General features: G+C 40.6%; 2 protein-coding genes across 3 annotated transcripts in view; one reads left to right on the top strand and one right to left on the bottom strand.

Moving 5' to 3' along the window:
- LOC139151902 (probable endonuclease 4) overlaps positions 1 to 23,124 on the bottom strand; it is a 577,101-nt gene that overhangs the window by 126,710 nt on the left and 427,267 nt on the right. The window lies entirely within an intron of this gene.
- LOC139151893 (zinc finger ZZ-type and EF-hand domain-containing protein 1-like) overlaps positions 1 to 23,124 on the top strand; it is a 107,337-nt gene that overhangs the window by 8,814 nt on the left and 75,399 nt on the right. For both annotated transcript variants that reach the window (XM_070724929.1, XM_070724928.1), the window contains exons 5-18: positions 853 to 997; positions 3,415 to 3,479; positions 4,016 to 4,139; positions 4,561 to 4,666; positions 10,937 to 11,149; positions 12,312 to 12,443; positions 14,267 to 14,398; positions 15,024 to 15,140; positions 15,791 to 15,897; positions 16,351 to 16,431; positions 17,529 to 17,627; positions 18,519 to 18,610; positions 19,538 to 19,593; positions 19,953 to 20,042. In XM_070724929.1, the coding sequence (XP_070581030.1) occupies positions 853 to 997; positions 3,415 to 3,479; positions 4,016 to 4,139; positions 4,561 to 4,666; positions 10,937 to 11,149; positions 12,312 to 12,443; positions 14,267 to 14,398; positions 15,024 to 15,140; positions 15,791 to 15,897; positions 16,351 to 16,431; positions 17,529 to 17,627; positions 18,519 to 18,610; positions 19,538 to 19,593; positions 19,953 to 20,042 (1,559 nt within the window). The remainder of the gene's footprint in view (positions 1 to 852; positions 998 to 3,414; positions 3,480 to 4,015; positions 4,140 to 4,560; positions 4,667 to 10,936; positions 11,150 to 12,311; positions 12,444 to 14,266; positions 14,399 to 15,023; positions 15,141 to 15,790; positions 15,898 to 16,350; positions 16,432 to 17,528; positions 17,628 to 18,518; positions 18,611 to 19,537; positions 19,594 to 19,952; positions 20,043 to 23,124) is intronic.

Below are 23,124 nucleotides of genomic sequence, written 5' to 3'. Positions count from 1 at the left end.
AAAAATGAAAGTTAAAAATACAGATTTAACCACAATACCGGGCGTAATTTACAATTTTTGTGAGATAGTGGAAATGACGGCATTTATGATGACACGCCTGCACAACGAAACGAAGCCAAACGATAGCGAGCTCAATGACAACACCTACCGTTTTCTCACCTACACTCTTTCTTCATTTTGAGGGAAAGTCTGTCAAAACGGTTGCTTCAACAGGTTCCCTGCTCATCGAAATTTACCCAAGTAACTTTACTCAAAACGTCAATCCTTTCTTGTACCATCATTCACGCAAATTGAACGGCCTCTGCTATGGCTTTTTGTCTATGAAACACATGCAGTATGGGCACCCCGCAGTGTTTTCGATAAACAAAGTGTAAGATGATCTAACTCACTAGCGATACCGCTTTGGCTAATCACTTGGCGATATAGGGATATCGCCAGCGGTTTCCCTATGTATATAGGGACTTCGGTGTTCCAAGTTTATTTGCGCCAGCAGTAACAATCGTATTATTTGATGTATTGCAACAAAACCCAGCGATATGGTAAAATTTTGAATATTTAGGATACTGATGGTATTTTAGGATTAAGAAAGGATACAGGACAACTATGGTTTTACCATCATACAGTATTGGTTCCTGTCCTTCAGCTACCAAGTATACGTTTTTGCATCCCAATCAAGCAATTTTTAGCTGGGCACTAGGTTGGTAACGTTCTTTATATATTCCAAACAGAGAGTGATAACACAAAAAGAACTTTACCATTCTTTATCTGTAAAAGATAATTGTTAAAATCAGCTTCCATACTGCTCCGTTGCATATGGTAACTGTCGTCACACTGTCCCATTTCTTGTCACAGGCATTTAATCAATTTGACACGGATGGTGATGGAACAGCTGATGTGCAAACCATGCTTGATGCACTCAAGTCCTCAAATGGCGCCAATTTACAAGGAGAACTTAACTACGTCATAAGGACTCTGCAAGCCTGCTCATTAACTCCTGGTACGTCAGCAGTTAATCACATTGACATGATAGCATTTACTGTTTGTCAGTCTTGTGAGATAGATGTCAGGGATACTCAAATCAGTAATCTTGTGCTTTCAATGTAGGCTTACCTTCTTCCTGCAAAAATGGTAGAAATGGCATCAACTTTCAAGGTTCCCAGAAGCTGGCATTCAGGGGCCATTATACAGCCAAGTCAGTTATATATCAGCCATGTTTAATTATACAATAATAGCCAGGCAAGTGACAAGCACAATGTTCATGTGGGCTTCAAGGAGAATCAAAGCGCAAGGCTGAACACAAGTTTGTTACATTCTCGCAAATGAGACATATCAACTTGTTGAAATAGGTTTTGTTTCAATACCTGTGTTCGCGCTGCCCATTCGCCACGTTTGCAAATGCGAATTGAAATCAGCAGTGGCGAAGAAAAATCGATCCTAATTCGCCACAGTGGCGAAAGTGATTTTTGTTGAAAAAATTCCGCAAAATAAGCAAAAACGTGGGGTTTTTTAGTCTTTTGTTGATCTGCGCTTCTCTTTCGGCGATTCGCGAAAAAAACTATATCTACTTCCGTATTGTTCTCTCCGACGTACGCAATTGCAATCGAGCCAAGTCTCGCGAGAGATTTGACGTCAATTTGTATAGTGTACAGCATGCACATAAATGACTATCGCGAGAATTGAAAATGCAGGCAGACGCAATCGAGCCCTAGTCTCGCAATAAATTTGACGTCATTTTGTCTAGTGTACAGCAAGCAAAGCGAACACTCGCGAGAATTGAAACTTTTGCTACAGCAGACACACGCATTTTAATCGTGGTCACAAAGTTCGGTGTTGAAATTTATTTGCATCGTGGTCTAGACGTTCCGTGTTGCGCATTTTAATCGAGGTCTTATTTTAATGGTGGTCGATTTGCATCGCGGTCCTCATGGTCCCGTATTGATGTTAATTAAAATCGCCATCCCAGCGACGCATTCCGTGTTGTTGTCGATTTGCATGGCGGTCTCGACATTCCGTTCCGTTCTCGATGTTCCGCGTATCCATGCTCAGTTGTAATTTTTTGGTTGATTTTGCCGTATTTTTTCAGAAACATACGAAATTCGTTTAAGTTTAAGAAACAATTAATTTCTCTAGGCGAGGACTATTCAAGCTCGTTGTATCCTCGCATTAAATTTACCGATTTTCTGTAATACAGTTATTTATGTGGTTTAGGGAAATTTTGTGACAGCTTCAGGTAAAAAGGTGAATTGGACAACATTTCATTTCTGTCAGGAAATCTTAGCGCGTACGTCTTGTGCAGGTGAACTCTACGGAATTTTCTGATATCAAAGATGTTTGCTAATTTACAATGATACTCATACTAGTACTTAACGAGATTTCCTGTCTAAATTCCCGCAAATCACCATGAAAATCTAAAAATTACTACACGGAATTAAGACTACATGTGGAAGTGTCGTTTGATGACGTTCCGAAAGTCTGTGCCACATGTACGCGACGTCTTGTATAACGTGACAAAGACGCTGCGTGTACTGATGAAACGTAATTACGTGTAACCAAACTTCTATTTTAATCGCAGTCCGAACATTCAGTGTTGCTGTCATGCTGTTGATTTGCATCGCGGTCCCAACCTTCCGTGTTGCAGTTCATTTTAATCGTGGTCTCAACGTGCGTGCTGCTTTCGATTTGCATCGGGGTCTAGCCCTGCGTACGATGCTGTGTGTTCCGCTACAGCTAATCGCCCCGCTCACGGGCGATTAGCTGTAGCGGAACACACAGCATCGTACGCAGGGCTACATCGGGGTCCAGAATCAAGCAATTTCCAGTGTTAAAATGAAGACAATTGGATACAAGGTTGATGTGTTGATAGTTTATTCTTGTGCATGCAACCGACATTGGAGATTATAGCATTATAGAAAGCTTTGTTTTCGTAAAAAATGTGTGGCTAATAAAATTTGTCTGTGGCTAATAAAATTTGAAACTATTCGCCACAGTGGCTAACAGCTTTCCAAACCCAGCGCTAACACAGAATACCACTTTATTCCAAGTGGTCTGTTTTCACTTCAATTGAATACACATACCGGTACTATGATTTTTCAAGATGTTTATGATATGGAATTTTATTTATAACTGCTATTATCTTTTCCTAAATTCATCACTCAGCACACCACCTGCACATTAAGTAATGCCATACCTACTGTCTACAGAAAGGTCACTCTTTCCAGTGGTCACTTTCTCTTAGTCCCTAGGGTGACCACTATACACAGGTTTGACTTTAGGTTCAAAGTGATATAGAGGAAACGTGGTTGTACTGTAGTAGTGTACAAGGATATGCTATAGTTTGGACATTATATGGGTACTGCTGCAAATAGTCCAAGGTGACAGTAACGTAATTTATATGTTTTCCTTTTTTTGTCTCAGGCCTTGTGGATGTGTATTCAACCAAAAACCATATCACTGGTCAACATGGCAAGAAACTGTTAACGGTGAGCTTGTTTATTCTATTCCATTTCTTTTGATAATTTTCTAGGTTTTAAAGTAACTGAACAGCGCAAGCAACCACAAGAACACATGACTCTAATAAATGGCTCCATGTTTCTCATGCAACAGGACTTGGTTTGAATGTTGCCAGCTGTAACAACTGTCTGGGTATCACCTCTTCATTGATTTAGATTTGTAGGGATTGACTCAAAATCTTCCCATCTAGCAATGATTATTTTTTGTGGAAGAAAGCCAAAATCAACAGTAACAGACAAACTGTCAAATGAGGGTCTTAAGTTAGAAAAAAAAAATGGGAGTCTGTTACTTATTTTTGTATATCAAACTTTTGACACTTGCTCGTAAAGCTAAGACATAAAATTTTTGGCAATTAATTTATAGTGTAAGTTGCATGGAATTAGCGCAACTCAAAGCAACCTTATCAAGCGAGAAGCTTTTGCACTTCAAGTTTGTTGCAATAGAAATGTTTTCAGTTTTTCTGTCGTGAAAACTGATCTGTTATGAATTCTATATTTGTTCATAGTATCTACTGAGGAACAGAGCCCCCAGTACTTGTTTGCCATTCCCACTACTTGACGGCTTCAACAACACATCTTCCATGAGACTCTCAGTTCTGAAAACACATCTGAGAAAACTCAGAGAAACAGGTAATAAAATTTGTGATATCCTACTCGGTGTAGCATAGAGTCATGGAGCATTTTCATGGTCGTTTTACCCAAGTACAACAACATATTTCAAATGATAAATTTGATTCTGTATGTCTCTTTTGCTGTAAGACTATTCATGTTATCCCCAATTATGATTTCTGCAGCAACTTTCAGTTATAAAAGGTTGTGTTCTGTGATACAAGAAAATTGACATGAGGTAAAAACATAATAAGAACAAATTTCATGTTTTTCAAATAAGGTACTTGTTAAGATTGTTTTGATGGTAAAATTTTAAATTGAATTAAGTCTTTGTCTTCCTTCTGTCAAAATTGTAATACAATAAGTATCAAATCCATTGATTTTATCAATAGTTTGAGAGAATAAGCTATGAATTTAAAACTGGCCCTTTTTCTGTCATTAGCCCATGAAAAAGAAGAAACTGCCATTCACAGTGGAGAAGAAGTGAAAGTTATTCACAAATGCTACAGATCTGTTGAAGTGTCTACAAACAAAGGAGATGTCTCCAGGTATCGTGTAATCAGTCGTTGTATGCTTTGTGTGGGATTGTTTTGAATGGACAGAGGTATTCTGGCTTGATTTGTAATGTTGGTAAAATGTTTCCCTTCTGAATCTCTACGTTGCATCAAAGTTGTGTGATTGCAAATCGAATGCAGACATGATAGTGACAATTAGCAACAGAGAAAGTCACTTTCTTATACAATACTCATTCCAATTTTCATCATTTTAGAAGTACCTATATTGTTCAGCGTCCTAGACGAAAAAGCCGGCAAAACTTTTGTCATTCTGGATAATAGAAAGTACTTCCGCTGAAAGTCTACATTTGTAATTTCAAAGAGTACATATCAGGATCTTGACTTGTTTATTTATACACAAGTTCCTATGGAGTACTCTGGTACCCAGTGACATGCTGATGTATAGAAATGTTGGTCATGGTGTTATTATTAAAAGTAGAGTGCACATTGGGGACTTAGATTCAGACTTAAATTTTTGCAATTCTCATTTTGTTCCACCACTTGTTGGGCCTCACTTCAAAGCTGTGTTGTTGTTGGAAAAGTTTTCACCATATTAGTTTAATATTTGAAAATCAAAAATTTTATTTCCCCCACAGAGTTAACACAGGAATGGCAGCCATTTTGAACTTTGAATATTGGTTAATGTTAGGTCATTGTTTCTGTTGTACCAAATTTTGCATGGTGACCCCAGTCGTCCAATATTATTCTTGATTTGGTATGAGAACGTTTGAAAGTTTCATTAAGAATTTTCCTGCCGAGCGCCCCTGTCCGTTATCCTGCCAAGTCGGTCAAAACCGGCCCCCTTTTCCGTGTCTACAGAAGATAGGCTCTCCTGCACGCTTTCCTGCCAGGCATTTGGCGGGAAAAATACCGCATTTTCGGGGTACGATTACCGACCATATACGTGTTAGACTTCAAAAATTTTTGCATGCCCGTATAGAGGGGCAACCGCTGATGAGGTTGTGTCCAGAAAATGACGAGGTCACGGGCGTTGTTTGCCCCGGGGGACGTGCACTTTATGCCCTTTTCTAGCTTACTTTCGCGGAAGTAAAGCTCGTTCGCCGGCACGCACGGCCACACCGGGGAAACGTCACCTCTCTCGTGGGTTAGTAGAAGACCCAGGGGTTAGTGCTATGGGTGCGGCAGCACCCTCAAACCTGTCCTGTTTCCCCTGGTTGTGTCACTTGGCCACGTACTTTGAACGACTTGGAAGAGTCGCACAGTGCAGTCTGCTTTGACGTAGTGTCAACGACATAGTTCCGCCATTGAAGGAAGGCGTGTACGTAGTTTGGCCAGTTCAGTGAACACTTAGCTCGTTAGTGTTACCGTTTCCTAACAGGTTAGTTGTGCAGTTGTTACTAAGGTGCAGTTTTGTACCACCTTAGCTCTGGACAGTGCAACTGCTCTATGCACTAACCCCAACGACAGATGGTTGGTACAACGTCTACATCGCACGAGCACAGCCTCCGTTGGGCTGTGCCCCTCCCACGTGATACAACGCACGTTCATCCATTACTATAGCGTCCTTACGGATCTGCCAAAAACGAAAGTGGGGTAAAAACAAAACAAACGAAAATTTGCAATCATAGATAGTATTTTATTCAGGAATAATTTACATTATGCCGAACAATAATCTCGGAGTCTGTCTCGACGTCCGAGTGCATGGTCCGTGTTTCAAAAATTACAATTGGGGTGGCAGATCCGTGTTTCAAAAATTATAATAGGGGGAATTGTACAAAATAATCCGTCTAAACAAAACAAACGAAAATATGCGATCCATAGATAGTATTTTATTCGGGAATAATTTACATTATGCCGAATAATAAATCTCAGAGTCTGTCTCGACGTCCGAGTGCATGGTCCGTGTTACAAAGATTACAATCGGGGGATTGTACAAAATAATCCGTGTTTCAATTTACAATCAGCGGGATCGTAAAGCACAAACAAACGGCACAACCGTGCTCAAAATGTGATCATGGTCCGTGTTAAGAATACAGTCAAGCCACTGTTAGGCGAAGCTGTCCCCTGTCCGTTATTTACGTCGGGTTCTCTTGCTGATGGGTGTCGTCGGGGCTGTGTGAGTAGAGGTCTGCACGCCAATGCTCCTCTTACCTCGTAGCATCATGCGATGATGAAAAGCCGCAAAACACTCGCCCTCGTGAAGATGAACCCCGCACAGACTACATCCTTTGGACGTCTCAGACAGTCGTCCGCTCGCAGTGGTCTTACCCTCTCTGCTGCATACTTTACAGCATTTCTGCCGCCCCTCCAAACGGCTGACAACGTGCATCGGCTGATTTTGTGGATTGATGTACGAGGCAAGAGAAACGGTGGCCTCGACCTCTCTCACACTGGGCTGCGATCGCCCACAATAACCGCCAATGAGTTGTTTCCCGACACGCAGATGAAACATCTTATGGGTCAGCTTACTATCAGGGTGTACATACTTGAAGCATATATATGCATTTACCAGGGCAACATCAATCAGGTAACATGCCAGATATGTCCACCATCTGTGGTTCTTGCGCCCAGTGTGAAAGTACTTGCGCTTCTGGTTGGCTCGGTCGACGCCTCCCATGTACCGGCGATAATTATACAGCGACAGAGGCACTTGTCGCCGCTCGTCTCCCTCCCCCACTGGCACGCACTCCAAGGGTGGATAGACCGTATTCAAGATCAGCACCTGAGCGTTACTATCCTGATAAGCAGTGATGTTAAGACGAGAGTCCGTTCTGGTCGTGGCTTTCATATCCCCAACAGACAGAGGAAGGCGCTTCCTCTTACCCGGCGGAATTAATTGAGGGGGCATGGTGCGACGATTACGGCGGTTAAAACTCCCGACCATGTAGATCCCGGTCTCCATCAGCTCTCTAGCAGTAACGACCGTGCTAAACAGGCTATCACAGAATAGGCTGTGATTATATCCACAGAATGGCTGGACCAGCTCCATCGTAATTCTTTTCACCACACCTCGCTCCTGCCGTCTCCCATCAGTCCGATCCCGAAATTTCACACCTAGGTACGGTGCAAAGTTAGCGATGTATGCAGTGGTGGAGTCGCACAGCTGCCATATCTTGAAACCGTCTAGATCAGGCTTATGCGGTAATCTCTGCTTAAATTTAGAACAGCCCTTAAATTGCACCATGCCCTCGTCGATGGAGATCTCTCTACCCATCTTATAATTATTTACGCACCGGTCAACTATGGGCTCCATCCATGGATTGATTTTATACAGGGGATCCTCCTGACACCGACGTCGGCGGCGTGCCTCATCAGGATCACGACGTGGATCGTTCTCTGGGTCTGCCAGATGAAAGTATCGCATAAGCTGCTGAAAGCGACTGCGGGTAATCACAGTAGAAATACCCTGGTTTCTCAGAAAGGGATCGCTAGACCAATAATCCTCCACTGATGATTTACGGTCGATACCCATACAGACTAAGACGCCAATGAACGCCTGCACCTCTCGGTAGTCAGCGTTACGCCAGTATTTATCTATTTTCTAGCGATATATCGCTGGTGGAATTTGGCGTATTTATTAGTCTCGTCCTTGGCCAATCTGATCAGTGTAGCTGGAATAAACTTAAAAAAGTAATCGAGCTCACTGGAGTGGCTGGGCAAGGTGAAAGTCGGTCCTCTCTCATGGTCAAAATCGGTCTCCTCAAATATATTAGCATCGGTAGTCTCCGACATACGCCAGACAGGAGGGGTGTCGTCCTCCGCCAACACAGCAGCAACGTCATCATCGTCGTCAGAGCTTGCCTCACCTACATACTGCCTGTCATAAAAGTCATCGTCCTCTGCCGCATCCTCGTCAACCTCCGAGTCGGACTCAGCGGTGATATCACCGTCGTCTGGGCGTCTGGGCCTGAACTCGCCCGTAGCGGCATCAAGGATCATATCTGGCTCAAAATCAGGTGGGCTATCCTGATAACGAACCCTCCGCACTATCTTTTTCGGCGGGGACATCGCAGCACACGAAACTATGGCAGGAGCGGGCTGGGCAGCCTCTGCTGATGACGAGGACTCAAGCTCTTTCGCACTGGGCACAGGAACCTCTCCTGACGCAGGATGAGGGCTCATAGTAGCAACAGGTGGTGTCTCTCCCGGAGCAGCCGGGGGAGAACCAATGGCATCAGCCGTCTCGTTACTCACTGTCTCACTAGCAGCAGCAGACGTAGTCTGTGCAGGTGAAGTATCTCCCACAAGAGCAGATGTAGTCTCTGCAGGTGAAGTAGTCTCTCCCGGAGCAGCCGGGTGAGAACCACTGGCAACCGGTGACCCGTCATCATCCTCATCGGCAGAACGATCGGTCTTACGTTTACGCTTACCACTGGGTTTTTCAGCCGGAGATGGCTTCGCCTTACGGGAGCGTTTCTTGCCCGACTTCTTAGAACGTTTACTAGGACATCACAATGATCGCTACCACTACCGCCCGGAGACTCTGCATCTTTGAGCTTCAGTCGTCTGCTCGCCTTCAGAAAACTTTTGCGGTCCGTCAAGCTCATGTCTGGAACAGTGTCGACAGATTAGCAGGTCCCTCCCTTTTAAAGCCACAGGGAAACAAAGCCTGGACATGATTGGACGCAGGGGTGTTAATATATGCATCCACCTGTTATTATAATGGACCTACGGCAATCAGTCCACCAACCGGCGCTGACATTCCTACCCGTCATGTAAATTGCCTGTCCGCACCATTTGATATGCTAATAATACTCATTTGCGATGCAAATCCCTCGAGCACTTAGCATAACATAGTCAATGTCATTAGCATCTCAACTTGACATTCCATCCAGCTGGGTACGTGGCATGCGCACCTGCCACCCAAGGACGTTGGCCCAAGCCCATGTTTAGTACAGGTGGGAAACCCGTATCTTTAACCTCATGTCCCTTCTAAGTACGCCTGCGCAGGGCGTATTGTCATCCAAGTCGGGTGACAAGCCAACCGACAGATCGCCCATTAAGCAGTAATGGACTGGCCGTCTCGTTCTTGTACGGCAACGAACAGTGCTTCAGCGGCTTGTTTAGGTCATAACAGTCGCCTGCCGAGCGGCTTACCCAACTAAGGCGGTCAAAGATGAAGGATGCCAAAATTGTCAACGGCTGTCTCGGCCTCGTCCGTTGGGCAAACATGGCTCCTTCAAATAACGTGGCCAGCACGTCTACGTCATCAGCGGTGATGACGACCCGTCATTGACGCCCGAGTGCGTAAAACTCGGAATATACCGACAGGTACCTCTACCTGAGTCGGTCATACTACGGTATAAACCAAAACACAGGTCTGCCAACTCCGTTAGACTCGGCCGTTAGCCGAACTTCACAGGGACAACATAGGCGTAACAAGTCGGTGAACAACGGTTCACGCACCTAACCGCAGCCGCCAAGTCGGTGAACAATGGTATCAAATTTTGAGGCCATGTTCCTGAATGGCAAGGCTGAGGCGGTGTGTTTTCGTTGCACGGCTTGAACGTCTAGAGCCAAGTGCAGCCGACAACGTCCGACATCTGAGTGGGTAGTCTTTTCGAGAAGGTAACAAGTCGGTTAAAAGCGGTGGTTACCCTTCACAAATGTCGCTCAAGTCCGTTCGGATCAGTTCCATGTCAGGGACTAATCAAGCCAAGTCCGTCAAATCCGTCCGCACTTCCCGTCAATCAGGACCAAGTCCGTGATTTTCGTCTCGCACCATTGGCAAAAAATTGCACCGCCAGCTGAGGCGGTTGCCTTACAGATTAGCGTTGCCGAGACGGTCAATTTCGGCCGCAATCTATGTAGTGCCTCAGAGCCAAGTTAACCCAAACTCCGCTAGAATACGTCAACGTGCTAACCTGCCAAGTACGCTACTCGTCCCCCCAAAAAAAACCAGTCCCCCACCGGGGTGGGGGACTGGCTGGGTAGCTTCCGCACCTTTCCCTGTCGTTGGACTCTCTGTGAACCCATTTCGAGAGCAAACGCCGTTCCTCGCCCAAAACCTGTCCTCGAACGACCCCTAGCGCGAGCAAGGGTTTGCTACACGTAGTTCCGTCGACTAGGCAGGAAAGGGGGTACCAAAAAGTAGCCCGATTTCCACCGCCTTGGCAGGATAACGGCCGTGGCTGCTCAGATTCTAGCTACACCGAATTTCAAGCGGATTTTCACCCACTTGGCAGGAAAAGGGTTAAGGAAAGTTTGAGCAGAAGGTTAGGTCTCTCACTTTCGAGGCGCATACTACCTTATATAATATTCATGGTGTTAATAACCTCCTATACTGTAACTTGATTCATATAGGTTGACTAATGGAGACCCTGGGTCATATTGGCAGTCCGATGGTTCTGCCAGGTCACACTGGATCAGGCTCCGCATTAAAAACAATGTGGTTGTGAAACAGCTGTCAATTAATGTAGCCAGCAGTGATCAGAGTTACATGCCACAGCTGGTGTCTGTAGCTGTCGGCAAAGTTGCCAACTCACTTCAGGAGATTAAAGAGGTCAGGATCTCTTGGTAAGTAGGAAGTATGGGTGATATATGATGTCATTTTGACTGTGTTTTATGGCTGCCGTAGATTCAGTAGCATGTACAGTAATTTGTAGTGGTGTTTACAATCACTTTATATTCTAGTATACCCATTTTTCAACGGCTGTGGTAGATTTTCTGGTGGCAGTAGTCATAGCTATAGCTGATTGTACATGCAGGTTTATTATGTAAACCCATGAAACTTTGATAGATACCTCAACTGCAACACAATATAAACAGGTCATATACCGGTATATATATATATATATATATATATATATATATATATATATATATATATATATAATATATATATATATATATATATATATATATATATATATATATACATATATATATATATATATATATATAGAGAGAGAGAGAGAGAGAGGAGAGAGGGAGAGAGAGAGAGAGAGAGAGAGAGAGAGAGAGAGATGTGTGTGTTTGTGTGTGTTTTTATTTACTAGTACCTGTAAGCCACTGTAATTGCTAGTAGTATGTAAAGCTTATGTATAGGTCTGATTTGAAGAGGTAGGCATACTTTAATGCAATTTTTGTTTAACATTTTCTGTTGTATGAGTAATATGAACATACCAGTACAGTTTATCAAATTCTACTGTTATCCCATTCATGATCAGGCTCACTGTTGTCAAAAATGCGGCCACACCAATGCACAGGTCAATTGATAATGGTAAAACAAAGATTTGATTGTCATGTTTAATGTTAAATCTTTCTTACCGTTCGAACAAGTGGAAAAAGAGTAGGAATGTTTTTCCTTCTATTAGTTGATAGCTCGTGCAGCAGGCCATCAAAACTAGTCGCAAGCAGCTCACTCATATACATATGCATCACTACAGGACAATAAGAATTTTTCTGATGCCGTATGCATAGCCAAGCGAGGCCATTAAATCCTATGACAAAGCAAAGCATCCTAAAAAATATTTTATTAAAAAAATCTGCAGTGAACCGTGAACTGTCACTTTCAATTGAAATTAAATTTTCAATCTTACTTTGCGATATCAACATGCCAAATGTAACACATGTGGTAGTGTCTAATTCAACAGCAAAGAAATTTACCATATTTTTGCTGCAGCTAATTTTGACTTTTAAAAACTAAACTTTTATCTTTGTGTCGTACTTTCTTTAGCAATGTCACTGGTGATGTGGTGCTGATCGAAAACGCCAAACTCACATATCCCTACATTCAAATAAACATTAAACGTTGTCATAGCGATGGATGTGACACAAGAATCCATGGATTCAAGACCCTTGGGTACAAGTAAGTGTTCCGTGCAGTGTTTCACATCATAAATGATATGGCACAGAGCTCATTCCTAATGACCACAGCATTCCGTCATCACTATGAAAAATTTATACCGCTATTTATTTGAAAATTGGATCTTTTGGAAATTACTCATACATGAAAGGGTATATTGGTACTTTTTCGCCACAGATGTTGTCATATGAGATAAAAATCATATATCAAAGGATTTGCACTCAGGCCATATTAATATAGATAGTTGCACAGGGACATAATTGGGCCGACTTTCTGTTTGATAGATGCAAACGTAGTTAGCATGTATCTTGTAATAAAACTATGATTTAAATCAGGGGCATTAAAGTGATTCCAGCAGGATACCACCTCTGTGCAAGCTAGTCTCATATTATTCTTAATCTGTAAACAAGTTTGGTTGTAAAAGTGTGTTTGCAGCAGCTTGTACGTTTACTTCATTGATCCCGTCGAGTCTTTATCAGATTTATTCAAAATGTGACCCTGTGAACAACGTTATACTTTTGAACAAACTGTTCATTTGATAATGTTCCTGTCTTGGGTGATATGGCAAGGGAGTGGAGGACGTTGCGTCACTCAGTTTTGTGATATCTGTGATAAAATGAACAACAGTAAGATTCAGCATATGTTTATCCCTTTGAGCGCCAATGTCATTGTTTGTTGTCTTTATAAAATGTACCCCGGTGAAAATTTTTCAGTTTTTTGCCAAAATTTTGATGAAAAACTGTAGCCAATGAAATGTGATCTCCCTTTGGTCCAAAATTATCAAAACTATTACAGAAAATATCAGAAAAATTAAAGCACTCAAAGGGTTAATCATTTCCTGCTGAAAATTATACCAGCTATCTCAAAGAGGGAATATGATTCAAGAAAATAAATTTCTTGAGTTCATGACACAAGGGTGACACTTGAAAGATGCAACAAGAATATGGCAAATACTATTCTCATAGAAGAAAGGAAATTTTTTAGTTTTCATAAACCAACCTGCGTGCACTTTGTTTTTGTTGTTGTTTTTGGTCAAGAAATTGATAAACCATTTATTGCAGTTGGCTTCATGCACATTTGGTATGTAGGAGTTATATAGTAATTCCACTGACAATATTACCACTTTCAAGGTGAAAATAACAGCCGTGCTATATCAGCCTGCAGGGCATTTATTTAGGGTAAAATCAAGCAGAAAAATGCATAAAAGTTTGAGTAATATGTTACTGCATGTGACGCAAACATAGTTCTCCAAAAATGATTTCTTTCAATATTTTCATACATTACCAACTGCAATATGCGTCAGTAGTCTCACTCTTTGTGTAAGTAGTACTTGTTGCCCTATTCCGAAAAGCACTGTGTCAACACAACCTGTGCATGTGTGTAAATGCGCTCTTGTTCAAGGGTTGACGACAAAAATTGAAGTTTGCATGCTGTATACATGGTATAATAGGATAGTATTAAAGTGTGCTTAAGAAGTGCAGACAGATTTTTTAATGGAAAAATTCATCATCCTCTTAGTAGTGCTAAGCCACGTCACAGACAAACTATACCACAAGAAACTTGAGATGATATGAAAAAATACAAAGAAAATTTAGATTAATTATTATGATCAAAATTTATGCCTTTTTACACTGAAGGAGAATATTGTCATTTACACTGAAGGAGAATATTGTCATATCTCTGTGTCCTCTATATTTCTGTATCATGATGCAAGTTGATGTTTGTTTATACATTCATTCATTCATTTATTTATTAAAATGGTGTTTCTATTGATGCTGTCTGAGAAGTGACTAATCATACATTTGTACTTTCCATAACCTTTGCAGGATGGTTCAGAGTGGTGGTATCAGTGTTGGTGATGCGTCTGCTGTGTGGTATCTCTCCGTATTGGCATCCACGGCCACGGCTGCCATACCATCGGCACCACAGCTCAGATCATCCATCATTCTGCACACAAAGTAAGTAACAAAAGATTTTAAATCAACACTTCATGTGGATATTCAGTCAGTCAGCCCAGTAGTGTTTTCTGAAATACTTTATATGAACCATATTTTTGTGACTTTTGAATGGCAATGTTTGTTCGTAGCTAACTCACATGTAAAAGTGATTGATGAAAACTTGAGTGACTGATAGAACCAGTATGTCCACAAAATACAATCAGGATATTGAGGTACAAGGGCTTTAGGGAATAAATTAATCTAACTTTGAACTGAATACATCCTCAGGCTCTTCGAGGAGAGGGCTGAATGTCCTTGCCACTTTATTAAGCGTGGTATGGGCAATGTGTTTGGGAATTCATATTTTCATGTGACACTTGCCAAAGTTGGTCAAATATGCAATTTGATTATCATTGTTCAAGCTAAATCTACGAAAGACATTAATGGCTAGAAGTCTGTGTGGTTATATATCTTACTCTTTGTACCCAACTACATGCATGATAGATGCAACAATTAACTAGTGTATTCTTCATTTGTGGACGACATCATAGTAATAATGATGAGGTTAACAAAGATAAAATGTCTTTTACAATTGAATATATTACATTACATTACATTACATTACATTACATGCATTACATTACAGATCTGCGTTGTCTCATATGCCGCCACTGTCCCTGTCATCAGCATCATCTGAGAGACCTTCCTTTCTGACGCCACCAGTTCTGGATGAGATAGAGAGATTTTTGTACACCGTGTCATTGTGAGTCACAAACTAATCACTTTGTTGTGAAAATCCAGTGCACGCATGTCATTATGATAGTGAGAGTTGCATAGAATTCTTTGAATCAAAGTGAAAGTGAAAAGGTGTCCAAGAGAAATGCTTGCAAGTAGGCAATGTTCAGTGCAATTTAAGTAGTTTTGACCTTACTGTACTCTGTGACTTTAAAGTAACAGTGTGAAATGGAATACTTGCGTTTGAAATCTGTGATATATTTGTTGTGTATATTTATAGAGTGTAACAATCATCCATCATACATGAATATAATCCATTGATAATATATAGCTTTGCACATCAAATATTATCAAATGCTGCTCCAAGCATTAGATGATCTCATTTTTGACATGATTTTTAGCTCATATTTGGTATGTATATAAATACCAAAAAGAGCTTATATTTTTTTAAAGACACCATTACTTGAACTAAATATCAAAAGATTTTCAGCAAATACTTTGCATTGTTTGGCTGTGTTTGTATGATACACAAGTAAAGAATGCCTAAAAGAAAGCAAGACTAAAGGGCAGCATAATTGTATGATTTGCAAATTTTCAAGATCAATCAATCTCTCGATTGATGCATTCTCATTGCAAGGCTGCCTACATTGAGAGGGCATTTGTTGCTTATTCTTGCAGAGATCAAGATGGTAGAGTTACAGCAGAAGGTCTCCATGTACTGTTAGCATTTGCCTTGGCAAGAGGCCATGTACCCAGTCTCCTCAAGTCACTCCATTACATGCAAGGTTAGTGTAGAACTGTCAAGATAGAATGCACACCGGAGATAGTCAATTAGACTCTCAAATTTTCATGATACTTGTCTGGTCTACCACCTGTTTGGGCTAATTTTGAACCTCTTGGAGTAAATTGAGTTTCACCATTGTATTATTTTTAAAATGTCAAAAATTTAATTTTTAACATAGAGTTAACACAAAAAGTTACTTTGAAGAAAGTTCAAGCAAATATTTAAATTATTAAGTTTCAAGACGTATGGTACTGTAAGTTCAACCCTGTAAACCAAAGTGAACAACGTCCAAAATTCTTTTTTCACAAAGTTGTTATCTGTGTTTAATGTGTGTGTTATCCTCCTCCTGATATATACAAAATGAATAAAAAGTGAAAAAGCAAATCCAAAATCCCAATAATTGTTGCCTACGTTGAAAGTAATTTTAAAGATGATAATTACATTGCAATTTCAGAGAACCCAGACACACCACTGGAAGCTGCACATTTACTTAGATCACTCAATAATGTCAGAGAGATGATCCTGAAGAAATATGGTAAGCCTTTATCCACTTTACAAAAAAACATGCTTGGTACATTTTTCTTCTGAATAATTTATACTGTTTATGCCTTCAAGCTCAAAATTTGTTTCAAAATTTATTTGACAGTCCTGAGATTTTCAATGGCTTTAGGGGCTAAGATATAAAAAATGAAGCAAAACCTCAGATGTAGAACTTTATTTTTGTATGTACCCAACTCTAAAATTCAGAGAGCGTAGTCATCTAATGAAGTATTTTACACAGAGCTGTATTGTTTGAGTGAAGAGCTTGATCCAACATGTTCTCAAATGTGTACACATTGTCATTTCAAAGGCTCAATACACAATAAGAATTTCAATCATTTTTAATAGTTCAGAAGAAAATTATCATAAATAAACATACACTTAAATGTCAGTGCGGGAAATAACTAGCTACCCACCTGCCCGGGGCAGGGAAATGTTTTGGCCAAGCAGATGAAATTTTCCTGCCTGAGTGACATCAGGGGCCAGTGGCTAGAGCAGTGGACTCACGATCACAGGATGGTGAGTTCGAGCCCAGGCATGGCCATGGTGTTGTGTCCTGAGCAAGGCACTTTATTCCTCATTGCTCCTCCCCACCCAGGAGTGATGGGTACCTGGTAGGACAGTGGTTGTAATGTGTGTGTTTAGCTCTGCTGCGCTTATTGGCTGCACATGTGAGCTGTAGTTTGCTCCCCAGGGAGTTGAGTGGTATCATATTAGGTCCAGTGACCAGGGGTAATAATAATTGTAAAGCGCCTTGAGCACATGTACTTGTGGATATGTGCGCTATATAAGAACCCAATATTATTATTATTGACATATTGAAATAATTCCTGTAGTTTGGTTTGCTGAGGTAAATGGTGTTTAATGGTATATACACAATGCAAAACATAGCTTTCAGGGATCGATCTATTTCAATCAGGAAGGTACATGTAGCTACCCACTATATGTCAGTAATTTCAGCAAATTTTGTACATCTCTGAATGCCTGTGATTTACTATTTTTTGCCAAATGCTAGTGAAACTCTATGATTTGATAATAGTATTGCTGTAAGTGTTTATTAAAATAGACATTTTGTGTGTTATTTACTTCCAGGCAGTGTTGTTCATTTATCACTGTGTGGATGTGATGGTGGACAGAGAGATTCCAATTCAGTACCTAGCAATGTACTGACTGATAACTGGACAACTGAAGGTGAGTTACAACTCTGCCATACCATAGACAGTAAAAGCCAGGCTACTGTCTAGCGTCATACTTGTGCAATATTATTTGTCAAGCCTGTTAATCACAAAAGTCTGGGTCCGTGTCATTGTTTTCTGTGGCAACAAGATGAGGAAATGAAGATGAAAGGTCTTAGATATCATCAAAGTACATGCTATCCGTCTTTATTCTCAATTCAGTAAAAGAGAAATGTAAATCATTTGTTGTGAAAAGGGGTAATTTTAATGTCTCTGTCTTGATGTGAAGTATTAAATGCTCAACATACCGGTACCTCTTATCTTGGACAGCATAAGTCAGTTTACCTTGTGGTTTTTTTGTGTTTACATAACACATATTTTGAAAAGCATAAGAGGCATCACAGGAACTTGTCAATGATGTTTAAGGCAGCTGTAAAATAATGAATTTATCAAATGACGATGCAGGTCGACAAAATTCTGGCATTCATTACTAGAGTATATGTATGTAAAGAGTACAAATTTGGATTTAGGTGGGAGGGTCAGATAAATATTGCCTCAAAAGTGAACTTTTGACCCTTTGATCAGCATGGAATGGTCCAAATCCATTGTTTTCAATGGAAAGTGTAGATCTGTGCACAGGACAATGGGAGTGAAAAGGTTAAACTTTTACACATAATCTGACTGACTATCTGGTACCCTCCATGTTTTGTGTCCACTTTAATAAGAGAAAGGATAAAAAAGGCTTGGCTATCAGGTTTCCCATTTGCTCTAATATTGCACTTATTATTGTTTGACCCGGAGCCCATAGATTAACCTTCATAGAAAACAGCTCCAATTATGATTCTCCAAGGTATTATTATGTCCGATTAATTAACTACCGTAATGGTATTTGGTTTCTATCTTCCAGCATACCTGTCTGCCAATGGTAAACTCAAAATGAATATGATATTCTGCAGCAGGGACTCTGATATGATACAGATCACTAGAGCTAGAATCAAAGTGAGTTCTTATGAACATTGAAATGTTGGGTTTATTTTGAAACATAAATTGTAACTGTGCTCAGGATATGAGGATGTTTACAAAAGTCGTATTCTCCTCTCCACTGTGCTTTGAAAAATAATTTCTGAGAGCACTGTAATATTTGTGTTGCAAGATATGGAAGCACATTGAACTTGAAGATCTGAATGAAACATACAGTTTTACATTTCTCTTGTGCAAAATGTGTTGCAGTTACTTGTTATGAAGGTGTGGTCCATATAGCACGTGTAAAATTTAAAAATTTTCATGCACTTGCATTGCTGCATTAAGTACTTTCGCTTGTCAACTTCAACATGTTATCATATCCCATAATCCCACAGAAGAATGAAGATTTTATATCATTTGTTTTCATATCATCAGGATAGGCTTACATACTTTTGCTTCCCACACCGAGCAATTGAACCAAGTAACTTACAGGACCCTGGGTGCACAATAGGGGGATTACTGATGACGCAGCCATTTGCATACACTGGGCGGGAGTTTTTGAATTCTCATAGCATCGCTTTGACCGTATGATAAATTTGAATAATCATGATGGGCACTTTCGTGACATATGCAAAGAGGGGTGAAATGGTCGTAAAGCAAACTTTAACACATTCTGAAACATATGCGTTCTCAGACAAAAAACGGAACATTTTTTCAGTTTATTTTTGACTCAAGTTCAGTCGCTATACATTCACAGACATCATATGCAAGATTCAATGACAATGATCACCTAAAGCATGGCAAAATCATGGGATTCAGGGAACAAACATGGCATGTCTGATCAGTAGCATGGCTTTTTTATATTTGCACAGATTTACGATAATCCAGCTTTTATAGGGGAAGTTCCTGTTTGTGTGTAGGGTTTGTTTCCTAATGGTGCTTTGTCCATATTTGTTATTGCAGGTATACAAGGGTGGCATTGGTCCCAAGTCTGGTCTTATCTTCATATACGATAACAAGTAAGTTTTGTTTTATCGGTCCGCACACCAACTGTCAAAAAACATATCAGCTACGCACAACTATCAAATATTACCAATATTCTAGTATACTGAAAGGAGTGTCATTCTCTATAATCCCTATAAAAGTCTTTTGTTATTCCAGCTGATCAATCGATGACATTTCTAAATTCTTTGAGTCAGTTAGGAATTTCTAGAAATTTATTTTTATCAACCCTAGTATCGCATTGAAATTTTCTTCAGAAGATTTTGAAAGAGATCTTTCTTGATTCAGTGGAATGTCAGTTTGGTTTCAAGGGCACACTGGTACAATCGGAGAACTGGTGATTTCTAATGATTTGTTCTGTGTCCATGCATTGCAGGGAGAAATTTGACATGGAGAAACACACAGAGAGATTCAAAGCGTACGATTCCTGGACCAGCTCGGAATACAACTTCCTCCAGAAAATGAGGTACATAAAGGAAAATCTTGACACTTCATATTGATTTTGAAATTTACTTCGGTGATGTCATCACTGTACAAGTCAGAACCAGTTTTAACCTTTGAACTTGATTTTAATTCTAGCTTGAAACATTTTTCAACTAAAAATGAAGTTTTCAAAATTAATGGAATGTTGATAAGAATCTTGATTGTGAGTAAGTATGATAGCACTGATTGGAAGGTATGTTTTTCATGTACAACCACAGAAGCAGTGTCAGTCACACCGATTAGAAAAAATTTCCCTGTGCAGTGCAGTGCACAGTGAGAGTGAGAGACTGTGCAGTGAGAGACTTTGTAGGGCAGTGCCTTCCATGGCCAGAAGTCGGGATTTTTTTCATTTTAGACATTTTTACATTTTAGTAGTGCATGTTTGACATGTTAGGTCGGAACTAACGTGACCAAAAAAGCCAAACTTGCAAACCTATCGTGTATCGTGCAGACCCAACATATCCGCACCTATCGTTTCTAAAATGTCTAACGTGTATGCCTGGTCGGAACTAACGTGCCTAAAATGCCAAACGTGCAAACCTATCGTGTATCGTGCAGACCTAACGTTAAAGAACCTATGTCTAACATGTATAGCATTTTAGGGCGTACAAATAAGTCCTATTCTATCATGCCAATCGTGCAAACCTATAGTGTATCGTGCACGCCAAACATGGATGCACCTATCGTGTCTAAAGTGTCTAACGTGTATATCACGACTGTACGATTGGCATATGGTACCATTCGACTTATCTGGACATGCACGTTAGACATTTTAGACACGTTAGGTCCGTACACGTTGGGTCAGCACGTTACACGATAGGTTTGCACGATTGGCATGATAGATTTTGACTCGTGGACAACCTAAAATGACATACACGTTAGACATTTTAGACACGTTAGCTCCGTAAATCTTAGGTCGGCACGTTATACGATATGTCTCAAGATTCACGTGATGGCCTACAAACACGGTAAGGTCTAACTCTATCATGCCAATCGTGCAAACCTATCGTGTATCGTGCAAACCTAACGTGTACGGACCTAACGTGTCTACAATGTCTAAACGCATTTGTCATTTTAGGCTCTCAACATGGGTCAAAATCTATCATGCCAATCGTGCAAACCTATCGTGTAACGTGCCGACCTAACGTGTACGCACCTAACGTGTCTAAAATGTCTAACGTGCATGTCATTTTAGGTTCTCCACATGAGTCAAAATCTATCATGCCAATCATGCAAACCTATCGTGTATCGTGCAAACCTAACGTGTACGGACCTAACGTGTCTAAAATGTCTAACGTGCATGTCATTTTAGGTTCAGTCTCCACATGAGTCAAAATCTATCATGCCAATTATGCAAACCTATCGTGTATCGTGCAAACCTAACGTGTACGGACCTAACGTGTCTAAAATGTCTAACGTGCATGTCATTTTAGGTTCTCGACATGGGTCAAAATCTATCATGCCAATCGTGCAAACCTATCGTGTATCGTGCAAACCTAACGTGTACGGACCTAACGTGTCTAAAATGTCTAACGTGTATATCTGACTATACCATTCAACTTATCCGGAGACCCTACAATGACATACACGTTAGACATTTTAGACACGTTAGATCCGTACTCGTTAGGTATGTACGATACACGATAGGTTTGCGTGATTGCCATGATAGATTTTGACTCGTGGACAACCTAAAATGACATACACGTTAGACATTTTAGACACGTTAGCTCCGTAAATCTTAGGTCAGCACGTTTTACGATATGTCTCAAGATTCACGTGATGGCCTACAAACACGGTAAGGTCTAACTCTATCATGCCAATCGTGCAAACCTATCGTGTATCGTGCAGACCTAACGTGTACGGACCTAACGTGTCTAAAATGTCTAACGTGTATGTCATTTTAGGTTCTCATCATGAGTCAAAATCTATCATGCCAATCGTGCAAACCTATCGTGTATGGTGCAAACCTAACATGTACGGACCTAACGTCTAAAATGTCTAACGTGTATGTCATTTTAGGTTCTCATCATGAGTCAAAATCTATCATGCCAATCGTGCAAACCTATCGTGTATCGTGCAAACCTAACGTGTACGGACCTAACGTGTCTAAAATGTCTAACGTGCATGTCATTTTAGGTTCTCAACATGAGTCAAAATCTATCATGCCAATCGTGCAAACCTATCGTGTATCGTGCAAACCTAACGTGTACGGACCTAACGTGTCTAAAATGTCTAACGTGTATGTCATTTTAGGTTCTCAACATGAGTCAAAATCTATCATGCCAATCGTGCAAACCTATCGTGTATCGTGCAAACCTAACGTGTACGGACCTAACGTGTCTAAAATGTCTAACGTGTATGTCATTTTAGGTTTTCATCATGAGTCAAAATCTATCATGCCAATCGTGCAAACCTATCGTGTATCGTGCAAACCTAACGTGTACGGACCTAACGTGTCTAAAATGTCTAACGTGCATGTCATTTTAGGTTCAGTCTCCACATGAGTCAAAATCTATCATGCCAATTATGCAAACCTATCGTGTATCGTGCAAACCTAACGTGTACGGACCTAACGTGTCTAAAATGTCTAACGTGCATGTCATTTTAGGTTCTCCACATGGGTCAAAATCTATCATGCCAATCGTGCAAACCTATCGTGTATCGTGCAAACCTAACGTGTACGGACCTAACGTGTCTAAAATGTCTAACGTGTATATCTGACTGTACCATTCAACTTATCCGGAGACCCTACAATGACATACACGTTAGACATTTTAGACACGTTAGATCCGTACTCGTTAGGTATGTACGATACACGATAGGTTTGCGTGATTGCCATGATGATAGATTTTGACTAGTGGACAACCTAAAATGACATACACGTTAGACATTTTAGACACGTTAGCTCCGTAAATCTTAGGTCAGCACGTTTTACGATATGTCTCAAGATTCATGTGATGGCCTACAAACACGGTAAGGTCTAACTCTATCATGCCAATCGTGCAAACCTATCGTGTATCGTGCAAACCTAATGTGTACGGACCTAACGTGTCTACAATGTCTAA

The sequence above is a fragment of the Ptychodera flava genome, chromosome 15, assembly GCF_041260155.1.
Source record: "Ptychodera flava strain L36383 chromosome 15, AS_Pfla_20210202, whole genome shotgun sequence".
Classification (NCBI taxonomy): Eukaryota; Metazoa; Hemichordata; class Enteropneusta; family Ptychoderidae; genus Ptychodera; species Ptychodera flava.
The sequence above is the reverse complement of the archived record's forward strand: the minus strand, read 5'-3'. Positions and strand labels throughout refer to the sequence as shown.